A 22,573-nucleotide genomic window follows, 5' to 3' on the forward strand; every position below is an offset into this window, starting at 1 on the left:
AACATGCGTAAACACTATTATAAACTAGTGCACGTACTTAATCGACAACAGTAGTTGCGTCCGCGGACCGTTCGGTTAGCAGGAGACGCTCTCCCGTCCCGTTGCAAACTTGCTACTAACCAGGTCTAGCTGTTTTGGAGATATTCTAGTGCTCTCGCGCGAAACAATAAGCGCAATAAAAAAGTTGATATTCTTAAAATTTGAATGCCGCTCATTGTCGTATTAAATTAAGGCCCAGTTAAGTTCGTTCCTTCGTTCGTGTTTTTGATATATCTTTATGATAATAAGTTATTAGTATTTGTATTCGTATTCTCTCACTCTCACTGGGCGTAAGCGAGAGCGAGATGGAGGTGCGTGCCCGAGAGCGCGGATATCATGTTTATGAATTTTAAGTTTTTGTACGTTTAAATAAAATAAAAGTAATCGATAAGTTCCGTAATAGTACATTATGATGCAAGTGTGCTAAGTTGGTCATTACACACGAGGCGATATTATGCGCGCGAGCTGTAAGCGAGTGACTTAAATGTTGTATGTGGGTCCGGGTACCTTCTTAACTCTGTCGGATAATATAATGAAAAAGCACGAGTGTTATAATATATATACTCAAAAAGCACGCGTGTTTAATATCTAGGATTATGAGCCAAAAATCGGTGGCATAAAAACGTCGTTTTGAGCAAGTGTGTCAAGAAATTTTCATATTGTTAGTTTTTATGCAAAAATTGATACAAACTTTTAAAAAGCATTTTAGACCTATGTTCATATTTTTTTTCTATCGAGCTAAAGTCAAAAACTCAGGAAACGAATTAATAGAGTCCCTCGAGTATTAAAGGCTTTAAAATTGCAAATTTTTGTTCAGCCGGTTTGTGATCGAAAAAACCGGTACCACTTTTTTAAAACGCCGCTCTCTGAACCTACACCGTTAAGTAATAAAGCGAGACTGAAATATGTTATATAGCTGTGCCCCCTGTCCCACTCTCATAGAATTCGGTGACTTCGGTCTGCTTTAGATAACGCAGGCCACCCCGTCCACGAGGGAAACCTTTCGTCCCCCAGAAAACTGATTAAAAAAAAATGCACCTTTTCCATCTCCAAGGTTTCAAGGTTCACCTTGTCCTATAAAAATCTATCTAAATCTCCAGCTGTTGTGTTCATGACCTGTTGAATTTTTACCCAGCATATACTCGTACTTTGGCGCATGTCAAATAGACGTCCAGTAAGCAGATATTTCAAAGCCTGACAGACTGAGCCATCTATCGTGGAGCGGCCAAACTGAGTTCTAATGTATTGTATGAGTTATCGAGCGCACTTACCGTGAAGTGCGCGTGAGCACTGTAATGTTACATTGTTACAATTAACTTTAGCAGGCTGCCGTACGGTGGCGCTAGTGTGCTGTAAGTGTAAGAGGGAATTATACCACGTGATAGTTCATACTGAAAGAGAAAACGTTTTTCCACTTCTATATATTTTCCATTCTCCTTAATTTTTTAGTATGTTATTGACACAATAAATAACTAGGTTAGGTTAGGTTTTCCTTTTTTTTTAAATAGCGATACATTTTTTTTGTAGGGCGATATATTATGCTTAAGCGATCGACATCAAAATCAAAATTAAGATTTAGTTAGGTTAAATGGAATTTCATAGAAAAGTACCATTATTTCGCTAGGATCGCAAAGTTTGAATGTAGTACAGATATGCATAAAACCATTTAATTTGATATCATCCTGAGAACTAAATACATTCAAAATTATAATATATGTATGTATGAATGTTGTAAGGGAACTGTGGACATTAATTTCAGGATAGCTTTGGAGAGCAGAAGTATAAATTTTTTTTAATGACAACTGAAAATAAAAGACATATACATACAAGATGTCAAATAATCATAGATAATATGTATAAAAAATATAAATACGAGTAATATAAAAACCTATTTACACTTCGACAAATGTAGTATGTAATCTAGAATTATTTATGATGTGATGTAACTTTTTTAATTGAATAAACAATAAAAGTATAGAGGTACTATCATATTATGCAAACGCAAAAGGCATTTTTTTGGAACCGTGAAATAAATACAACTTAAAATACGTTAAATTAAATGTAAAGATTAACATATATTTTTAAGACTCAATATAGCCATTTTACACGTTTTCAAAGGCAACGAAATTTATTTTTAATTACATTTCTTAAACGTATAACGGCCAGCATTTAATCTTAATTTAACAAGTTTCTTAGGGACGTAATATCTTTGATTGTGTAATTGTAATTTTGTAATCTGGTAATTAATTTGCATGCCCTACATTGAAACAAGATAGCGTTTATGGTATCAATGGAGTCATTATTTTAAATAAGTTTTTAATCACTTTGTGTATATTTGGATGTTTCCGCTGTGTTGCCGGTCAGTACTGATGTGCTGTCGGTATGTTTCCAAAACTCCGTGATTTATACATTGGAAACATTCGGAAACTTCTCATGTTTTAGTATGGGGATCGAAATTTTCCATTTCCTAAGCAAAAGTTTCCTTTATTACTTGTAAAATTTTCCTGAAATTCCTGAGAACTTTTACATTTTTTGGAAACTTTTTGCATCTTGCACATCTGTATCGGTGATGGAGTTGCACTTGTTCCTTTGTTGTTGTTGTTGTTAACACTAATTTCCCCTTTATGAATTCGCTAGGTGCACAATTGGTGCTGCCCTCTATTTGTCGGTTTTTCTACGTAAAATCTTATGGAGTAAAATTAGTTCCAATGATTTCTGTTAGCATTCATATTTGACAATTCATAAAGCCGGCTACTGACACACCTGCCGCAGGGGCAATATAATTGTGACGTGTATAGGCAAGCAGGGGCAATTTTTGGATTGGACAGATTAGGAACCGTGAGATTGAAGACCTGAACCTAATATCATGGGAGAGAGTAAAACTCAAACACTCCTTTCGTTGGGCTATCTTGAGAGAATGGATGAAGATCGGAACGTGAAAAGAGCGTACCTGGGTCGCTTAGGAAGAGTACGTCCTATCGGACGCCCCAGGTATCGCTGGAGCGATGTGGTGGAAGTGGATCTGCGCGAACTTTGAGTCAACAGTGGCGTTGTTTTGTGTCGGAGGCCAAAGTCTCATTTTGGGTCGCTGAGCCAGCGGAGTAAGTAAGTAAGTGGGTACAGTCGACATCAGGTATATCTAAAGAAACCCTCTATTATCAAGCAATATTTATGAGCATTTAAGCCAAAGAGCCGCTCCGATATAACTGATGTCGACTGTACATATTATTCGCCTGCAATACGCAGTTTCCCACGTATTATTTCCCTGAGCCAGCAAAATCCGTAAAGCGCCGAAAGTAAAAGTTGCCCGTGAAAGTCCATATTGACCAGCAAACCAGTTCCACTGGCTACAAGTTCACGTTACCTAACAACTGTTTATATTTGTATCCTCTTTATTATACAATATGCTTTCGTTACGTTATCGTTATACGGATTTGTTTTTATTTTTAATGAACCTTTTAATTGCTCTCGTTTTACCGAAAGTAAATTTTACACGTAGTAAATTTTACGAAAATTTCTGGTAACGATGAGAAAATTCTTATGCAAGTTTCTTATTGGCGTCTATTTAATGTGTCATAGACATCGAAACTACCTGTGAAGGTTTGGCAATACGAGTAAACGTACCGAAAAAATATCGAGAACATTTCAAGGGAACTTTGCAATTTTTGTTTTTTTTTTTTGGCACATTGCTAATGGTGACATGTTGAAGTTTTGATTAGGTCTATCATTCTCGATAAACCCAGTCTATAGATCCAACATGGATCTAGGGAGACATGTTTTTCTTCTTAGATCTAAATATAGGTCATACTGAGCAACTTTTACAATGGGACCAACCCTAAACTCAAAAATCACACCAACAAACTGAAAGTTTGTAAAGAAAAGGGTGGAAAACATAAAGATGTAATACGCATTAATCATTATTAATATACTTAGATTGCTTGTTTCTTAAGCACTTGCTCAACTTTCTTGACATTAATCCAGAACGTTCATCAAAAAATAAAATTGCTCTCTCACGCTGTCACGTCCAGATGGTTTTGGCAAAAGAGACACGAAACGAAAGTGCATCTGATGCACAGATCGTTACGAAAGAATGCCCGGCGGCCCGCGGCCGCGCGGTCGGCAGCGGCCAGAGTACGCAACGTACAGAGAATGCTTACACAAATTACACAGTTGTATTAAGAGGGAAGAATAGCTTTGCGATCCTAGCGAAATAACGGTACTTTTTCTATTAAATCCCATCATGTTGGGAGAAAACGTTTTTTACTAATTAAAAACTTAACAGATCACTTTGATTTTGATGTCGATCGTTACAGCATAATACTTAATTCTATGTTTATAAATTTCGCTTAAAAAAAATTGTATTGCTAATTTTGAAAAAAAAAAAGGAAAACCTATTTTTTTTTATTGTGTCAATAGCATACTAAAAAATCATAGAAAATGGAAAATATTTAGAAGTGGAAAAACGTTTTTTTCTTTTTGTATAGACGATCGCGTGGTGTACTTCCCTCTTAACACTAACAGCAATAAACGGAACACTAGTTATTGACCGAAGCGTTAACGAAGGTCTCCGTTTGGACTCGCGCAATCTGGTTTTGTATGTTCTCCTCTACAGGTCGCAATTCTCAACCGATTGTTGTGAAATTTTGTGAGCAGGTTTGATAGAATTTTTCTGTTGTTTAGTTTTTTTTTTTAATATGTTCAAAACTGTGGAAATGGGCATAAACGGGACCACTGTGAGTACGCTTTAAAAAATTAAATAAAATTATCTAAATGATAATTTTATTTAATTTTTTAAAGCGTACTTATGTTACGTATGAATTTACCATCTGGGATCATACAACAAACAACATAATACATTACAACAAAATCACTGGCTAAAAGATTGCGCACGCTTTTTACAAAAGTCCGATGTTATTATACCTACAATAGGTCTTATGTTGTTGTAATAAGGTTTACAAACGATCGATTAACTGACAACATGTTTTAGCCAGGAGAATATTTAGCTAGTAAATCGTGCTCCTAAAAAAATATAACGAATAGGCATATTAGTCGTGAATTTACCGTCGTATTATTTAATGTTAGCTAACTAAGATTATCATTACCCCTCCTTAAAAACAGGCCAATTCCAGTTTTAGTTACTTATTAGATCTGTTTCCAGTATGATACGGATCTAATAAAGAAAACTCGAATTTGGCCTGATATTTTTTTCGTATGCGGATCCGCGTTTCAGCATACGAGCACAAAGAGTATTCTAAATACATAAATAAAGACAAAAAGAGGTAAACTATTTTATATTTTAGTAGGTAGCATAGGTATAATCAATATTAGACACATGTATATTTCTATTGACTTTAGAATATTTACATTAATTCGGTCTTACTTTATTGTGGGATACAAAAGTAAAACATTCATTGAATAATGCCCATTCAATTAAAAAGCCAATCGCAAAAACAATGACCTAATATATCTATTAATAGAAACTAGTTATTAATATCGCTTTAGAAATCCATTGTTTATTGGAAAACTGTTTACCCAGTGCGCCATTATCGTTCGAATATTAAACTCGCACGCCGCGCATCTTGCTTTCTATGCGCATAGTTGTTATTGTCGCTTAGTTGTCATTTAGAACTCATATAGTCGAGTATGTTCCGTCAACGGTCTTATTTATGCATCGAGTATTTTCCGACAACGTTATGTGTTCCATTTTTGAACTTTTGAAAATGTGTCGCGTGTTGAAAACAATCTAAGATCGGTTTTGGTGACGTGCTGATTCAACGTTCGTATTTCAAAAGTAGCGTTCGATAACGAGTGACAATGGGTTTGGATTCTTAAACGTGTAATGTTTTTGTTTTTGTTTTTTGGTGTTAAATTGATTTTATGTGAGACACAGATACGCTTGTAGATGTTTTGTGTTCATTCCTAAAATGGTTGCAGTGTAAAACATAATTTTTATCACATTTTTTTGTCAAAGAACAACGTTACGTATCTATGGTCGACATTTTTTGTCTGTTATCAAATTAAAACAAGTTAACGGTCGTTGAGTTAAATGTTCCATTTAGAAACAAGTGACGATGTTCTCTTTCCAAAATGTTATATTAATATGATTGATTTTTGTTTGTTTAATCTTGGGTACTAGTTTTAAAGTGTGTTGAGTAAGTTACTCTGTGGCCCGCCGAATCGCAAAGGTCGTGTGATGTGGTACATAATAGTGGCATTGTTTCTAATATGGCTGCTCGAGCACTTCCGGCGGAAGCAGTCGCAGCCGCCGCACCACACGTGCCAAATGTTCGTATTTACTTGATAATTAATGTTTTTAAGGTAAGTTTACTTTATTACAGTATAGGTAGCAAATCTCAGTGGATGAGCCATACCTTGGATCGCGCTCAAGGTTTTAAACTTGACTAAATTTAGATTGCTGTGCTAAGTGAAATACTCTGAAAAAACATACTGTGTAAGAAGAAGACTAATGTGTAAAAGCTTGACGTATTGACATGATATTAAAATTCAGTTCAAACTTAATTTATCACTGCATCATCCTATATTAAACAAGACTAATATATTGAAATCATTATGCTTTCAAAATAAATACTAGAAATACCGCCTACCACAGATAATCACACGTCCGATAATTTTTCAACATAGATTGCGTGCGCCAGTGATGGGCAGAACATACGCAATGCGCCAAATTAAAGACACTTTTTAATATTCCTGACAACACACCAAAACGCAATTTGGTTTGGGTTATTTGTTGCCCACCATAATAAAAAAAATCAATTACTATTAAATTTATTTGCATGCCGTCTGTCGCGAACGTATTGCGAACCAGCTAATATTTGCCAACGTCATGGAGTAGATGGCGCTAGTAGTCACGTTTAAGTTAAGTAACCGCTTCTAGGTTATTGGGATTTTTTGAGGGAAGTTGAGAGGGTAGATGAGAACGACAGTAGGAAAAAGGAGGTTGTGTGCGAACAGATCGACGCGGCAGTGATATTCGCTTTTAGATCAAGTCAAGAACGTTCTTATGGTGTTATTAGAATAATGATGTGTCTCTGGTATATTGTGACCAACGTTATCAGTACTCAGAGTGAACAGTGATCCAGTGAGGCTAATATGAACTTAAGGTAAACTTTGTGTGAGGAAAGGGGTCGCTATAAGGGGAGGTTTGGAGGCGACTATTAAGCTCAAGAAACCAGGTGGATAATCATGTGAAACTCATTTACATGCAGGTAATAAAGTCGAACACCAGCACAACTCATATCGTCATCTCACTAACGTCCAGGCCTCGTATAGGTATGTAGTATGTTTACATATCGCTTTCCAGTATCCGTAAAAGCATTAGCTCATTCGATAGGTTAATAAGTATGGTGAGCTTGACGACACCGTCTGTGGAAGGATTCAAAGGAAAAGATCATCCGTGTCGTGACGTCTATATCTATGTAACGTTGCCAACCAGAGTAAATATTCTTTATTACTCTAGTATGAAACCATGCCTGAGTAGAAACAAGACATAACGACAAGATACTTCTGAACATATACAACATAGTACTAAAGAGTAAGAGATGAAGTGATTTCTAGATTTATATTCTGATCTAGATTCTAATACCATCTATATTCTATTCTGATTGTTTGGCGGAGATTCTTTCTCCGCCGCGGGCCTCCACAACTCCCCTTATAGCCCGACCCTGTCCACTCACAACCATTTGACTTATTCTTGGCTGCTTCTATTCTAATTCTCGTTCTTAGTTATCCCTTCATCTCTCTCATCTAAATAATGATGAAACTATATTTCTAACACTCACCGATTTACACCCGCAGGTCTTTCTTTTATTCTGTCCAACTGATTCCCCCTACGAACATTGTTCCATCGGGGAAAAGTCTCTTCTACCTCCTACTGACAAAGATACGTTCAAAACCTTTTTTATGTTCTGTCAGTGTTACCAGTATAAACAATTAAATCTGTTTAAGGCACAGACTTACCTGCTATTTTGTTGAGGCTCGCGTTCGTCGCGACAATCCGGACGAAGACATAACTAATGCTCGCTCATTATTCCGCGCGGCTGTGTCTGAAGTCCGTATAGCTCACATGATAGCCGATCTCCGGTAGGGTAGGAAAGAAGGAAAAGAAAAACACAGTCGAGTCTGAAAGCAGAATACTCAAGGGACTCGAGTCTTGAGTCTTAATCAACACTAGCTGTGAAGAATATGCAAATTTCCCGTGACCAGCCGTTCGAAAAGATTCCTCGCGTCACGCGCACTTCGAAGAAAAGGCGACAAATTAATTTATATCGCCAGACGAGCAAAAACCGGCCAATTATTTGTAATCACAAGCAAATCTTGTCTGGCGAGAAAGCGTGTAACAATGTAACATGTGATTCAATGATGAATTGTGCCATAGTGGGCTATATGGCGACGTGTTATATCAGGGTGAATTTTACTCCCTGGGCGTATAACAAAAATGTATGCGTTGACAAAGAATTTACACGAATATTTTTATTAATTGCACGTATTTTTCATCATGTAATTGCAAATTAAATCTACATTACAATCAATCAACTAAAATAATACGTTTTATCATCAAAATATTATCTTTTAGCTTTGACACACAAACGCAAATATTTGTTAAAATTTCAACGATATGCCGCAGTAAAAAACTGTAATCATATTTTTGGGACATCCTGTATGCTATAAGTGCTATAAAGCAAAATAGGTGCTAATCGTCGCGAAAACCTGCCCGTGCTACAATAAAATAAAACAAAATGATGCTTTATTTCGTTCTTGTTTTTTTAAAAGTAACTATTAAGCTTTATTATAGAGAATCGCCGTAAAGAAATAAACAGCATTTGTATAACGCAATTTAAGCTTTTAAATAAATAACTATTAAATAAAAAACCCTACGCTAATCAGACGATTTTAAGCAATTTTATACCAAAAATGCCTTAAACTGCTGGATCGATTATCAAACATAGCTAAGAATCACCGCAAGGTAACTCGTTTTCACGTTAAAAAACCGCATAAATATCCGTTTGAGAGCTACGATGTCACAGACAGACATTGGCGTCAAACGTATAACAATGCATCGGAAGTTAAAACAAGTTTTCCGAATCACTCGAATCCCACTGACTTGGTTCCAACCCTAAACTTGAAACTTCAAGGTCCATTTTGGCTAGCATATATCACTTCGAGGGACTAACACACGAAGTACATAGGTAACTACATAAAAATTCAGTTGAATTGTACACCATCTACTCCAAAGCATGTTAAATATGAACTTATAAACGATCTTACTGGCCGGTTAATTCGATATACATATCGAATATATAAAAATATAAATTCGATATCAATATCAAATTTCGAAAATATAAATTTGATATCAATATCAAATTTACGAAACACAAAGGTAGGAAAATAATTACACAGTGTACAAAACACGTGAAATCAGTCGGACGGACAATCGGAAATGCATCAAAAATGGCTTCCACCGGCCGATTGTTCAATAGAAAACTAGGGAAATACTGACAGTAACGTTTGAAACTTAGCATTCTGGAATCATCCGTTAGTGATTCAGATATAGAGTCAAACTAAGATAAGTTTGCAGCGATTTTGATAGCCCAGACAGTGTACGGGTTATTTTAAACATAAACATCAAACTTTTATGAAATTCTGACGTTTACTTGACACTCACCGTCGGGACTATTAAAATATTTAAAATCGACTCTATGTCGTCTGACTCTAGAACTTTTTGTGACAGAGTGCTTGACAATGAAACATCGATAAATTTGTTGGGTATCGATAAGTCTTAAAATAAGTAGACGATGTAACGAGCTACAATGCTGTTTGAGATATAATGTGTGTAACTCATCGAGAAGTTTTCTTGAATGAAAATCATTACAAATCGATACATATTTTCCTTATTAAATTAGTACATTACTAAAGATATAGGCGGCAGAGCGTAGCTAGGTCGGATGGGGATACGCGGCCGGCAACCCCGTTTCTTTTCATGCCGAGATTTGTATTGTGCTTTTCTCAAACTTGCAATGAAAAAAAAAAATTGTAGTCAATTTGTTTTATTTGTAGGTTTACACAGCTAAAAACAAATTACGAATCTACTACTATTTCAATCAATCAATTTTTTATGTTATGGCTCCATCAAGGTGTTGATGATTCTGCCAATGTCGAGGTTGGATAAGACACGGCTAGTATATGAATCTTATCAATTATCATATTACGGTCATAGACAGTGTTCGGTGGAGTATCAGATATACTACTATTTGATGGTTGAATGCCAAGACATTGTCACAATTTGACGTTTAAAAACAAAAGAAGGTTGCTTTACAGGCCTAGGTGTGTAAGGCTGTATGAAATTCCTTTACATATCATCTTCACTCATCGCACCTAATTTGAAGTAAGTCATGTCAATATTTCATTGCAAGTTCAATGCTGCCAGTATCTACGGCACCATGCCGCAGGGGGATATTTTTTAGTATTTTATTTTAAGTTTAGTATTATTTATTTTTAGATTTAGGTTTTAAGTTTTATAGTGTATAATTAATATTACTATTTGTAAGAATTGTTGTACCGTTTGTGCCCAAATAAACTATTTACATTGTAAGTTTGAGAAAAATATATTATGTAGGTACAGTCAATGTATTAAATATCAATACGGACAAAGCGCCAAATATATGTACACACCACCTTAATGTATGGGCAATAAGGGCGTGTAAACATATTTTAGGCATTCTGTCCGCGTCGATATCATAGTCAACTACCAATACATACATCAAAGATAGCGCACGTATTCTGTATTTCGCGTTAGCTACCTTTTAACCCTTTTCCAGGCATAGTACAATTTATCGACCACATACTCGCCATTAGAATTTCAACTTTAGCATTCCGATTCAAGGTTCAAATTAGATTACACTTTCAGGAAATGTTACTTGTCTTCAAATGAATCATCAAAGCTGGATTAATTGGAATATATTTGGATTTTTTGGGAAAACCTTGTAGATTGGTGCAGCCTGGAAAAGGGTTAAGTGCCGCTACAGACGGGCATCAACCCAGAGGCAATTTATAAGGAAACCACACGTTACCTGCACGCCAACTGTAGTTTCCATATAAACTGCAGCCAACCTGAGATGTGTGGTAGAAATATTACGTGTATCAATTTAATGGACTTAGTCTGATTGCTCCAGCCAAATAGGCGGAACATACTATTTAAGAACAATTTTAGTATACATTAATCCTGATATTAACTTTGAAAACGGGGGCCGTTAGTTCCTCAGCCATTAAAAACACTATGGTTCGAGACCGGTTATACATAAAGACTGTTAATGCCTCCTCGTTCGTTGTTTTAGATGGCGACGCTTAGAGATCTTATAGTTTATGTCATCCATGATGACGCGCAGATTTTTAAATCTAACCTTTAATAACATGACAACACGAGTCAAGGCACGCGACTTTGTGAATGCCACCATGTACGAGTATATTTTTTATTTTTATTTTATTTTATTTATTTCAAATAACAAATTGCACCTTACAGCTAATGCCAAAGCGGCACAAATTGGAATACATTAACACCATAAAGTTTAATGCATTATAAAGCAATAACACATGAGCAGCTAAGACACAGGAATTCATAACGGTATAGTACTCTCAGGCATCTCTCTTTCTAATATCCTCTTGCATTCCATTATCACTCGCCCCATCGCACTCACAAACAAATCGCACTGTGGCTGCGCCTCGAGCAGGGAATTGAGCATATTACATATACAGGCATTTACAATCTACAGCTTCAATTTATATTTATTGCATTATGAAATAGTTATTTTTAACTCTTTTCATAGTTAAAAAGTTAAATGAAATAAAGTTATTATATAGTAATTTTATTTTTAGTTATAGGTATAGGCGCTCCACGGCAAATATTAAGTAATATAATATAGCAAAATTTGGAGCGGTCACTAGTTTTTGAAAATATCGTCTATAATTGAGTTCCTAGAGAGGATGGGAGAGGATCGTGCCGTGAGAAGAGCGTATGTGGGGCACCCGGGTGGAAAACGTCCGTCTGGGCGTCCCAGATATCGCTGGAGCGACGAAGTCCTAAAAGACCTGTTCGCCCTCGGAATACCCAACTGGCGTGAAGTGGCGCAGGATAGGGCAGAGTGGCGCTCTCTTGTGTCAGAGGCCAAGATCCTGTTTGGGTCACTGAGCCAGTGAAGAAGAAGAAGAAGAAGAAGAATTGAGTTTATTGGTATAGCTTAGGTTAGGTTAGGTTTAGGTTAGCCAAACCGTGGGGACCGCCAACCTATATATTACATTTGCTTATTTAATAATCTCCGGTAGAAACGGACCGTGATGGCCATTTTATTTAAAAAACCAGAACCCTGAAGAAACTAATTGGTGATCCCTGGTATGTCTTCCCCAACCTGTCATTACGCTTTGCCCTTAACAAACCGATGTCCGGACATATTGGTATATCCCTAGCTAATAGCAGTCTTTATCACCTTCCTGTCTCGGTATCATGCAATGCCCGCTCAGATAGAATCACAAGGAAACGATTCAGATCTAGCGGCGAATAGGAACTGGCGTTCTATCAATTATAGTGACCGAACTTCCTAGCGATAGGTGGACGTCTTTAATTGACGGGTAGCATGCAGTGTTTATAAAGTTGGTGTGTAAGTAATGTTAGTAAGTATTAGTTTTAGAAATGAATAGGGATATTAAAAACTTAAACGCATAATACGTACAGATAGCTGAAGTATTAGCTTAGCTGCATGTGCATACATTTCAAAATTTTCAAAATTTCGGGCGGCTATATGAGAAATAAAGGAGTGAGTGCTGAGGTGACGAAATAAGAATGGAAGAGAAGAATATGTTGTGCCGACCCCAAATAACGTGGGATAAGGGCAGGAAGAAGAAGAATTACGATTTTATCCATAGCACTTATCTGAATCTATTTGGTTTTATCAAAGTATTTTTAAACTGCTTTCCGCTCTAAAACGCCTTGCATAATATGTATAATTAAACTAAACCTACGGCTTGTACGGGTTGCGATATCGTTACGTATTTCATTGTGCCTAACCTTATTCAAATTAAATCGTACTCACCCACAAAAGTGGGCTAATGCTTGGTCAGTCTGTCATCTTCACTTAGAAACCACTTTGAGTTGAATGAATTAATCCGGTTGTGCGATCTGAGGCATATCTTCTTTAAGAAAAATGACGTCCATCTTTAAGGTCAGACCACACCGCTGCTTAAAAAACGGTGACGTTACAGAATCGCAGTAACACATTGTAAGCGTACCTACCGTTGTTATCCCATGCTCCACAGACCGCTGCTTATAAAACTAAACTAAAAACCAAACTTTACGACTTCACTAGGAGGACATGCGTTAAAATCGTGACATTTACGAAGCGTCACTGCGATTCTGCACCCTCTGATAGAAGAGCTGACTGCAAAATTTCGAACCTACTTGTCCCGAAAAAAAAAATACTGACAGACTTCGCTTTTTATGTCTACATGTAAATTTCTAACTGCTGCCATAACTATTATTTCGGTATCAGATGGGTTAAATCAGCCCCCTTTTTTCGCACCAGAAGTGGCCTTCTTTTGTGTACTTTCGGCAAGATCCAGGTGCGTACGTTCCACGTGGCAGACTATCAAATTCAGACTTATCATTACTTTTATTGTGCATTTCATCGCGGTATCAAGTCTGTATGAAATTTCGCAGTCAGCTCTTCTACCAGTCAGTGTTTTGTAAGCAGCAGATACGTATGTGGAGCATGCGATAAAAATGATACGCTTACGATGTGTCACTGCGATTCCGTACCATCGCCGTTTTTTAAGCAGCGGTGTGGTCGGACCTTTATGATGTTCTAGCCAATGTCAAAAGCGTGCTCGTCTGGTAGAGCATGTGTGTAAAGTGTGCTCGTTGGACTTTACAAATAGCCACGATGGATTGCAGGGTGGGCTAGTGGACAATCTATGCGTTTTCTGTTTAGAATTTTGGAAACATGCGATGCATGTATTCATCCATTATGATGAAACGAAAGAAAACGTTACATTTCTGTCGATATACTAGAGTCAGGCCAAGATAATTTGGTAGCAATTTCAATAGCCCAGACAGCGCAAGTGTTGTTTTAAACGTCAAACATCTATGAGATTATGACGTTTACTTAACACTTGCACAGGTTGGGCTATCAAAATCCTTGCCAACTGCAACTTAGCTTCATTGGACTCTAAATATTATTTCCAAAATTACACAATTGAAGATTTCTGTCTTTATTGATTGAACAAATCGTTTCAACACACAGACAGCTTTAACTAATACCACCTTGCATAACCTAACTCATTTTTAAGACTAAATTTTTGAAAGTGAGACGAAAATCCTATGAGAATTGGTTACATCCAAGTAATTGTAGAAGTTGCACAATTATCTGTCGACAAGACTTAATTAATCATTTACATTAATTCATAGATCTTACTTTAATTCCTCACTAACGTAGCCAAATCCATCAAATTGTTAAACTCAAAAAGCGACTTTAGAATTGCTAATATAAGGTTTCAAATCAAATAACAAATCGTCAAGACTAGGGGCATATTAACGACCATTTTACCTACTTCCAAATTATGTAACGTGTTTTGTTCTCTAACTTACATACATACCAGTTAAATAACTTCATCCGAATCCTATGTGGAAACATATTTATGAGATTATTGTAATTTTTTGAATAATTATTCGCGTTCTGCTTTGTTTCGAATATTGTATTATGTGATTTTGCGCAAATAATTTGTTAAATGAATATTCAATAATTGCACTAAATTTGTAAAAAATAACACGTAAATTTGTTCACAAAGAAGCCGTGTAGTGAGCCGTCTCATGACGATATATTTTTAATTTGCTGTTATTCTTTACAAATCGGCACTAAAATTGTCAAAAAATCAAAATATGGAGTTCCGTTTGTGCAAGAAATAATACAATTTTGTCTTAGACAGTTATTGAATTGTTGTGTGATTTTGTGCGTAGCATTTTTGGATTAAGGTGTCGTAGGTTCAGAGTTTTTGAAAAATCTTACCCCTTTTTGAGATCACAATACGGTTGCTAAAAACTTAATTAGCAATCTTGAAGATTTTTTCTAGGGACTTCATTGATTCGAATCCTGATTTTTTTTAGTTTTGTTCCATAGAAAAAAATTACCCATGTTCGTGATTCTAAAACGCACTTTTAAAATGTGTAACAATTTATGCACAAAAGCTAAAAACATGAAAATTGCTTCTGAAAATGCGCAATTTAATTTTTAAGGGAACATCGATTACTTTTTAGGGTTCCGTAGCCAAATGGCAAAAAACGGAACCCTTATAGATTCGTCATGTCCGTCTGTCTGTCCGATTCTGTCACAGCCACTTTTTTCCGAAACTATAAAAGCTATACTGTTCAAACTTAGTAAGTAGATGTATTCTATGAACCGCATTATGATGTTTATACAAAAATAGAAAAAAAAACAATAAATTTTGGGGGTTCCCCATACTTAGAACTGAAACTCAAAAAATCTTTTTTCATCAAACCCATACATGTGGGGTATCTATGGATAGGTCTTTAAAAATAATATTGAGGTTTCTAATATCATTTTTTTCTAAACTGAATAGTTTGCGCGAGAGACACTTCCAAAGTGGTAAAAAGTGTGTCCCCCCCCCCCCCCCCCCGTAACTTCTAAAATAACAGAATGAAAAACCTAAAAAAAATATATGATATACATTGCCATGCAAACTTCCACCGAAAATTGGTTCAAACGAGATCTAGTAAGTAGTTTTTTTTAATACGTCATAAAAATTTAAAAAAATATTTTTTTTCATCAAACCCATACGTGTGGGGTATCTAAGGATAGGTCTTCAAAAATGATATTTAGGTTTATAATATCATTTTTTTCTAAACTGAATAGTTTGCGCGAGAGACACTTCCAAAGTGAAAAAAAGTGTGTCCCCCCCCCTGTAACTTCTAAAATAACGGAATGAAAAATCTAAAAAAAATATATGATATACATTACCATGCAAACTTCCAACGAAAATTGGTTTGAACCAGATCTAGTAAGTAGTTTTTTTAATACGTCATAAATGGTACGGAACCCTTCATGGGCGAGTCCGACTCGCACTTGGCCGCTTTTTACATTAAAACTTACAACAAATTAAAATTCAAAAACATGATATCAGCGGTCCCGAGTACGCGGTCTGAGAGTGAGAGAAGAATACGAACCTACTGCACCTTAACAGTGTGGCTGCCCTAAGCAAACATAACAATATTATATTAATATTAACTGATAATATTCTAGATATTAATCTTTCTACACTTATTCATAAACGCGTTACTGGCCTGAATTACCTATGAATCGTTTGTCCTTATCTGTCATTTGACTTGTGTATTTGTAAGAAAGGGATAAAACGTAATTTAACTAAATCAGGTTCGTAAAGTTTTATGAATAAGGGGGTTAGTTAGTTAGTGCTTCTGGGCATTTTCCGCAAATCGACATCCATTGTACCTATTTTGCGTGAAATCGAGGTAGTGCTACTCTAACCACCCCAGCTCCTCCTCGAAGTCTAGCAAGGTTTTCAGGTTGCTAATTGCCTCCTTTAGTGTGCACGGAGTCCCTAGGTATTTGTTCCTGTATACTTCTACCTGTTTGCAGTCTAGGAGAATGTGTTTAGTTGTTTCCTTTTCTTCCATGCACGCTCTGCACATGGGACTGTCTGTTTTACCCATATTGTGTAGGTGTTTATTGTGTTGTGTCCTGTAATTAATCCTACTATTTTTGAATAAGGGGGTAAGAATTTATTAAAAACAATACCTGTATGTAAATGTTTAAATTATATTTATTCATGCCAGAAAAACTTGCAATCTGATTTAAAAAACCGGCCAAATGATTGAAGACCACGCATAATGTAGGGTTCTTTACCTTCATATGATACAAAAAGCCTTTAGCTTGATTCTAAAGAGCGCAGGCTCAAGACCTGGTTTCTAGATACATAATTTATTACTTTTAACTTTTTTATTCTCGACGATTTGATTAGATTGTCTAGACAACAGACAAATCATCACAATCAACCTTTTTGTAGCGTAGAATCAAAATAAGTTACGCCCGTAGTCGTAATAATGAGATCGAAGGTATTATCTGCACTTTGATTGTACGGTCTAAACGCTAAAAAGAACATTCGTTCGATTCAGGCATTGCATGATAATTATAAATATATAAATATTAGAGGACATTATTACACAAATTGACTAAGTCCCACAGTAAGCCCAATAAGGCTTGTGTTGAGGGTACTTAGACAACGATATATATATATATATATATATATATCACACGAACAAATGTCCTTACTAGTATTTGAACCGGGGACCATCAGCTTCGTAGGCAGGGTCACTACCCACTAAGCCAAACCGGTCGTCAAATTATGTAACAATACATAATTTATAATGGTACCCACAATATTACCTGTTCTAGATTTTTATGTTTCAACCCATATTTCATATTGATGATTTTTTTGTGCTGATTAATAGTTCGCCTTAATTATAATTTATCGTGTCCTATTTGGAGTTTGCATATGAATTAGACCAGTTTTAAATGTCATAATAAAACGAACACCTGTCAATCAATCACGATTATCATAAGGTATGTTGTTATCATTAGTAAATAATACTTAAATCATCTACTTATATAATATCATTAAAATTTATTTTTTAGTTTTACATTTAGAAATAGTATTTTCATAGGTACTGAAATTATTATCGATACATTTAGCACCAGAGGGCCTACCGCGAAAACAAAAATTGCGGGGATCTTTCTCTTTTATTCCAATGAAGGCCTAATGAGAGTGACTAAGAAAGGTGCCCGAAATTTGCAAACATCGATTTTCGCGGTTATAGCCCTGAGTATTATACTAACATGCGTTACCTAATTTTACCTCCCTTCGATTAAATTTAAAATAAATAGCTTAGTAATAAATTATTAGAAGTACCTACCATAAATTTACAATTACGCAATTCACGACTGCATATCAATTAATTTCTTTTCGTATATAATCAAAATATATCATACGTTAATAACTTTTTAAACATGTTTGGCGTTCGGGAGCGTTCTGTTTTGTGTAGCCTGCGCGGTGCAACGAGCACCTGTCAAATGAACAATGCTCGCGCGAATAATTTCCATTAACAGTGGATCATCATCACTTATGTAGGAATGGGAGAAAGAGCGAGGCCGCTGCCCGCACCGGCAGTCGCTCCACACGCGCAATTCGACATGGTCAACTGTTCATAATTACCACATTGTCATGAGCGCGAACGAAACGCCGCGCGGAAAAAATCCAAACGTCAACTTTACCGCGCTTTTCGGAAAGTGAAGTTATTGAAACTCGTTTCGTGCCAGAAAGTGAATTAACATTTTAACGTGTCGTGAGAGTGAATGTGGTTGCGTAACAGCAGAATTCTACGATGTTGATGGATTTTTATAATTTTGACAAATTATAGTGTATGCATTCTTGGTTGTGTAATGTTGCCCCGGATTTTTAGGTTGGCACCATTGGAAACGATTACAGAGCCTGACAATGGCGATCAAATTGCGAATCGAATGCTACTTAATTTAAATGATAATTTATACCAATTTAGTATGTAATATTACTGAGTTATGGCTTGTTTCTTATAGATTTCTTTACTGGCTAATGCGATGGCTTAATAAGTTTTTAAATAGGAAGGCTAAGTGCCAGGTTCTTGGGAAAATGAGTGGAAATCGTCGGAAAAACTTGGGAACTGCGTATCGCTTATGCACATGCGTAATTGTCACCTTTCATTTATGCGATCAGACGGTTTGTTGACTCGTTTATTGACCTTTTGACAGGTTATACAGAAATTATTGGTTCGTACGTTTTTTTCGTTCGCTGTTCGTACGTCGTTCGTTCGTAATAAAATTGTAGATGTACCTAACACTGGCATCCGATTTTCGGATGGGGAAACAAAATTAGCTTCAAAAATGAAATTATGTTTTGAATACTGTTAATACCTATTTTCTTAATTTGGGGCTATTTCATACATATAGGACGTGAATTGACGCAATGTAGGGCAAGCTGATTATTTAATACGGGTCATCATCGTTTCTAGCCACCCGCACATCAAAACTTGCCAAGGCAAATGTAATTTTAAATTTTCAATTTAAGTTAATAAAATTGAATGGAAGACCTTTTTATTTGCATCTGGGCGGGTAGAGGATAGATAAATGCGTGTACTAACTGACTGAGAAACTGATTGATCATATAAAAAAAGGAAAAACGCGCGGTTCGTGTTATCTTGTCATGTTACTGATTTATATGTAATTAAAAGTGACATTTATGTCGTTTTCCATATGAGCGAATATCTAATAACTTGCTTGCGTGATATTAAAACAGTTTTATTATTACGTCGTCAATGTACATACTCTTAAATATTTTTTTTTCAAATACACGTGTCTCACTCTCAAAAATGATAAGCAGTTTTTAGTTTTCAGTTTGTACTTTAACTTGTCTTTCAGATAGATTTTATTGTTTTGTATCTAACGGTTTCTGTTCCTATATAAAATGCCCTCTATTTTATTTATTTGGGGGCAAATTATCTGTTAAATAATAGCGCTGGAGAGCGTGTAAACTAGCTGAACCTTGTAGAATAAAATGTTAATTTTATCTCTATTTAGATTTATTTGCCTCCAATTAAAAGTAAAATTATTTTAATTTTAACATGTAAGAATAAGTTGATGATGCAAAAACGACCATAGATAAAAACTTGTGCTGCGCTAATCGAATCGCAAATCGATAACACTTTCGTTTTTCTTGAATCGATGATAATGACCACATAGTACTGGCCAGTCACAATTACTTAGTTGCCATTATCTCAACGATAGATGCCTATCAGTATCCTAGCTAGTTATTACATTCATTTGCATGTCACACGACATAGAAAGTGATTAAACGGTTGATTAACAGGTGTTTTAAATAATATTTTGCTTGTAATTAATAATGTTAAGTAAATAATTAAGTAATTATAAGATTTATAAGCAATTATCGTAAATATTGCTACAAATCGAACAGATTTTGAGCCGATTAATGTAGTTGCTTCGTATGTACTATGTTATCAATGTAACATACTTATATTTTTATTTATTTAATCTTTATTGCACAAAAGAAAACGCATCGTACAAACGGCAAATTCTCTACCTATGAAGTCTTGAAAATCCGCTCCCTCAAAACGACTACTCAAAAGAAATTAAAACTTACAGTTTACAAGTAAAAAAAAAAACAAATAGCGGTAACAATGGGTCTAATTCTAGAACAAACTGCGAATAAAGATTGCAGGAATCTAATTCACATATTACGACGTAAAGACGTTATCAAAAATAAGTACTTTTACATCCGTTTTCCTTATTGCAATGCTATAAGGTGCAAAACAGCATACAAGTTTTTGACAACGACCGTGTACCTAACCTACTCGGTAGCAATAATACACTAGCGAGCTTGAGGCCGGTTCTATCTTAAACAATTGGATACTGGGCTATAACCGCGAAAATCGAAGTTCGTTAATTGCGTGCATTATTCTCTGTCACTCTAATCACGTCTTAGCGAGAGTAAAAGAGAAAGATCCCCGCAATTTGCGAATTTTGGTTTTCGCGGTAGGCCCCCCTGTTCTGCTTGATGTTATTTTGGTATGACCTTGAGTCAGTGTGAGCCACTGCACCAATCAGCGTGGGCCGCGAACGCTGGTTGGATTTCACGAAATCCGAGGGCCTGCCGCAAACACCGAAATTCGCAAATTGCGGGCATCTTTATCTGCCCCTCTAAAATTGCGGGATCTTTCTCTTTTACTCCAATTAAGGCGTAATCATTACAATGCCCCCAATTTGCGAACTGCGGTGTTCGCGGGAGGCCCTCCGATCAGAGGGCCTATCCAAGGTGGTTGTTTTATAAGGCGTCTCGCGTCTATAAGTACGAGCGACAAAAATGACATCATTTTGATATTCCGATGTAAGTTCGAATTGGCCTGTGATTTCAGGTAGTATCGTATCAAAATGAGATCAAAACCTTATAAAATTGTTAAAACGGAATCAGCTTCCTTAACAATAATACATTAGCCGAGTTAATTATAATTATTATGTAATGGTGCAGATTTTTGTAAAAGGGGGAGTTTCTCTCGAGTTAACATAATGTTAATGTGTATTATGTGTTCGCGATAATCGTAAGCTGTAGGTGCGAGTTAAAGTAACAATGGATAGTAATGTTTTATGGGTCCTCTACAAGATGGGCCATCATGTTGGCCCACTAAGATGGGCCAGCATGTAGAGAGGGTATAGTGGTGTCGGATGGCTTATGGTGCGGCAGGATGGCGATGGGATGGCCACGGTGTCGGTTTTTCGTCCAAACGGAGTGGACCAGCGATGATGCGTACGCACACGTGGCCCATTCCATAGAGCGGGCTCTTAACCATCGCATGGTCATCTCGCTGGGCCATCGTGTAGATGAGCCATTGGACAATTATGTTTTCATCAAATCATGAAGGTTTTAGTGTGATTTATTTTGTTTATTATTGGTAAATGTGTCATTTGTAATATTGTCGATATGGAAAATTTCTGATATCATTTATGGCATTAACGTCTTATGTATATACACACTGCAGTTTACTTTTTTGAGTAACACTGTACAACACACACAATTTAGTAATCTTAATTGTTAATCAGTGGACCTTATGCCTTTTGTAATAAGGTCCACTGATGGACAGTTAACAGTGTGGGCGGTGGTAACTAACTTACCAAGTTCATTACTGTTGACAGTGATGCTCTAAAATGGCTCGACTAGAGTTTGCTGCGATGTGGATGCGCTTTTAAGCTGTCCGTCCACAAAATCAGGGTCGTTCACCTATTTAATGCGGTTGCCAAAACAAATCATGAGGTTGTCCAGTGTGAGTGCACCATTAATGACAGCCAGCCAACAATAAGTTGCCTTTTGCTTGAATACGGCGTATAATTGATTAAATTGTCTTAGATCTAATATTGCATGCGACAGTAGAATTAAGCGTATCATTGTGTTTAGGTACTTACTTAGTAGTGTCTTATTTATGTTGTAGGAGCCACTACAAAAAGTGGTGAAAGAATTCATCAAAAAATATACATAACTTTTTAACATTATATTATTACAAAGTAATGTTAACTTTACAGTAGCATAAGTTGATGCTTTAAATTCAAAGCTCTTGTAAAAATAGGTAACACTGACAGTAACATTTAAAAATAATTCGCAGCAAAACGGCCGTGCGTGTACATAACGCGCCTTCCTACTTAATTATAAATCAATCGAGCACTTGGAACGCCAGTAGGAAGCTTTTTTACCAGCTGTACTGAGCGACAACTAATTGGTATTTTACATTTAATTGTTTGCGAACACGATATACCCTAAAAAAGAAAATATAGTTTAAATCATGAGACAGAACGTCGAAATTTAAGTGAACTGAAAATTTGTCTAATTGATTATCAATAGATAT

At 36.0% G+C, this 22,573-nt stretch overlaps 1 protein-coding gene across 3 annotated transcripts in view; it reads left to right on the forward strand.

The window, feature by feature from the left end:
- LOC133526093 (espin) overlaps positions 1–22,573 on the forward strand; it is a 223,389-nt gene that overhangs the window by 96,793 nt on the left and 104,023 nt on the right. Inside the window, exon 1 of one of the 3 annotated variants that reach the window (XM_061862546.1) lies at positions 5,604–6,324. The exons of the other annotated variants lie outside the window; for them this stretch is intronic. Within the exon in view, the coding sequence (XP_061718530.1) occupies positions 6,233–6,324 (92 nt within the window). The 5' untranslated portion in view covers positions 5,604–6,232. Of the gene's footprint in view, positions 1–5,603; positions 6,325–22,573 lie in introns of those variants that run through there. 3 annotated transcript variants of the gene reach the window in all.

This window comes from Cydia pomonella, chromosome 16 (assembly GCF_033807575.1).
Source record: "Cydia pomonella isolate Wapato2018A chromosome 16, ilCydPomo1, whole genome shotgun sequence".
NCBI classification, from domain to species: domain Eukaryota; kingdom Metazoa; phylum Arthropoda; class Insecta; order Lepidoptera; family Tortricidae; genus Cydia; species Cydia pomonella.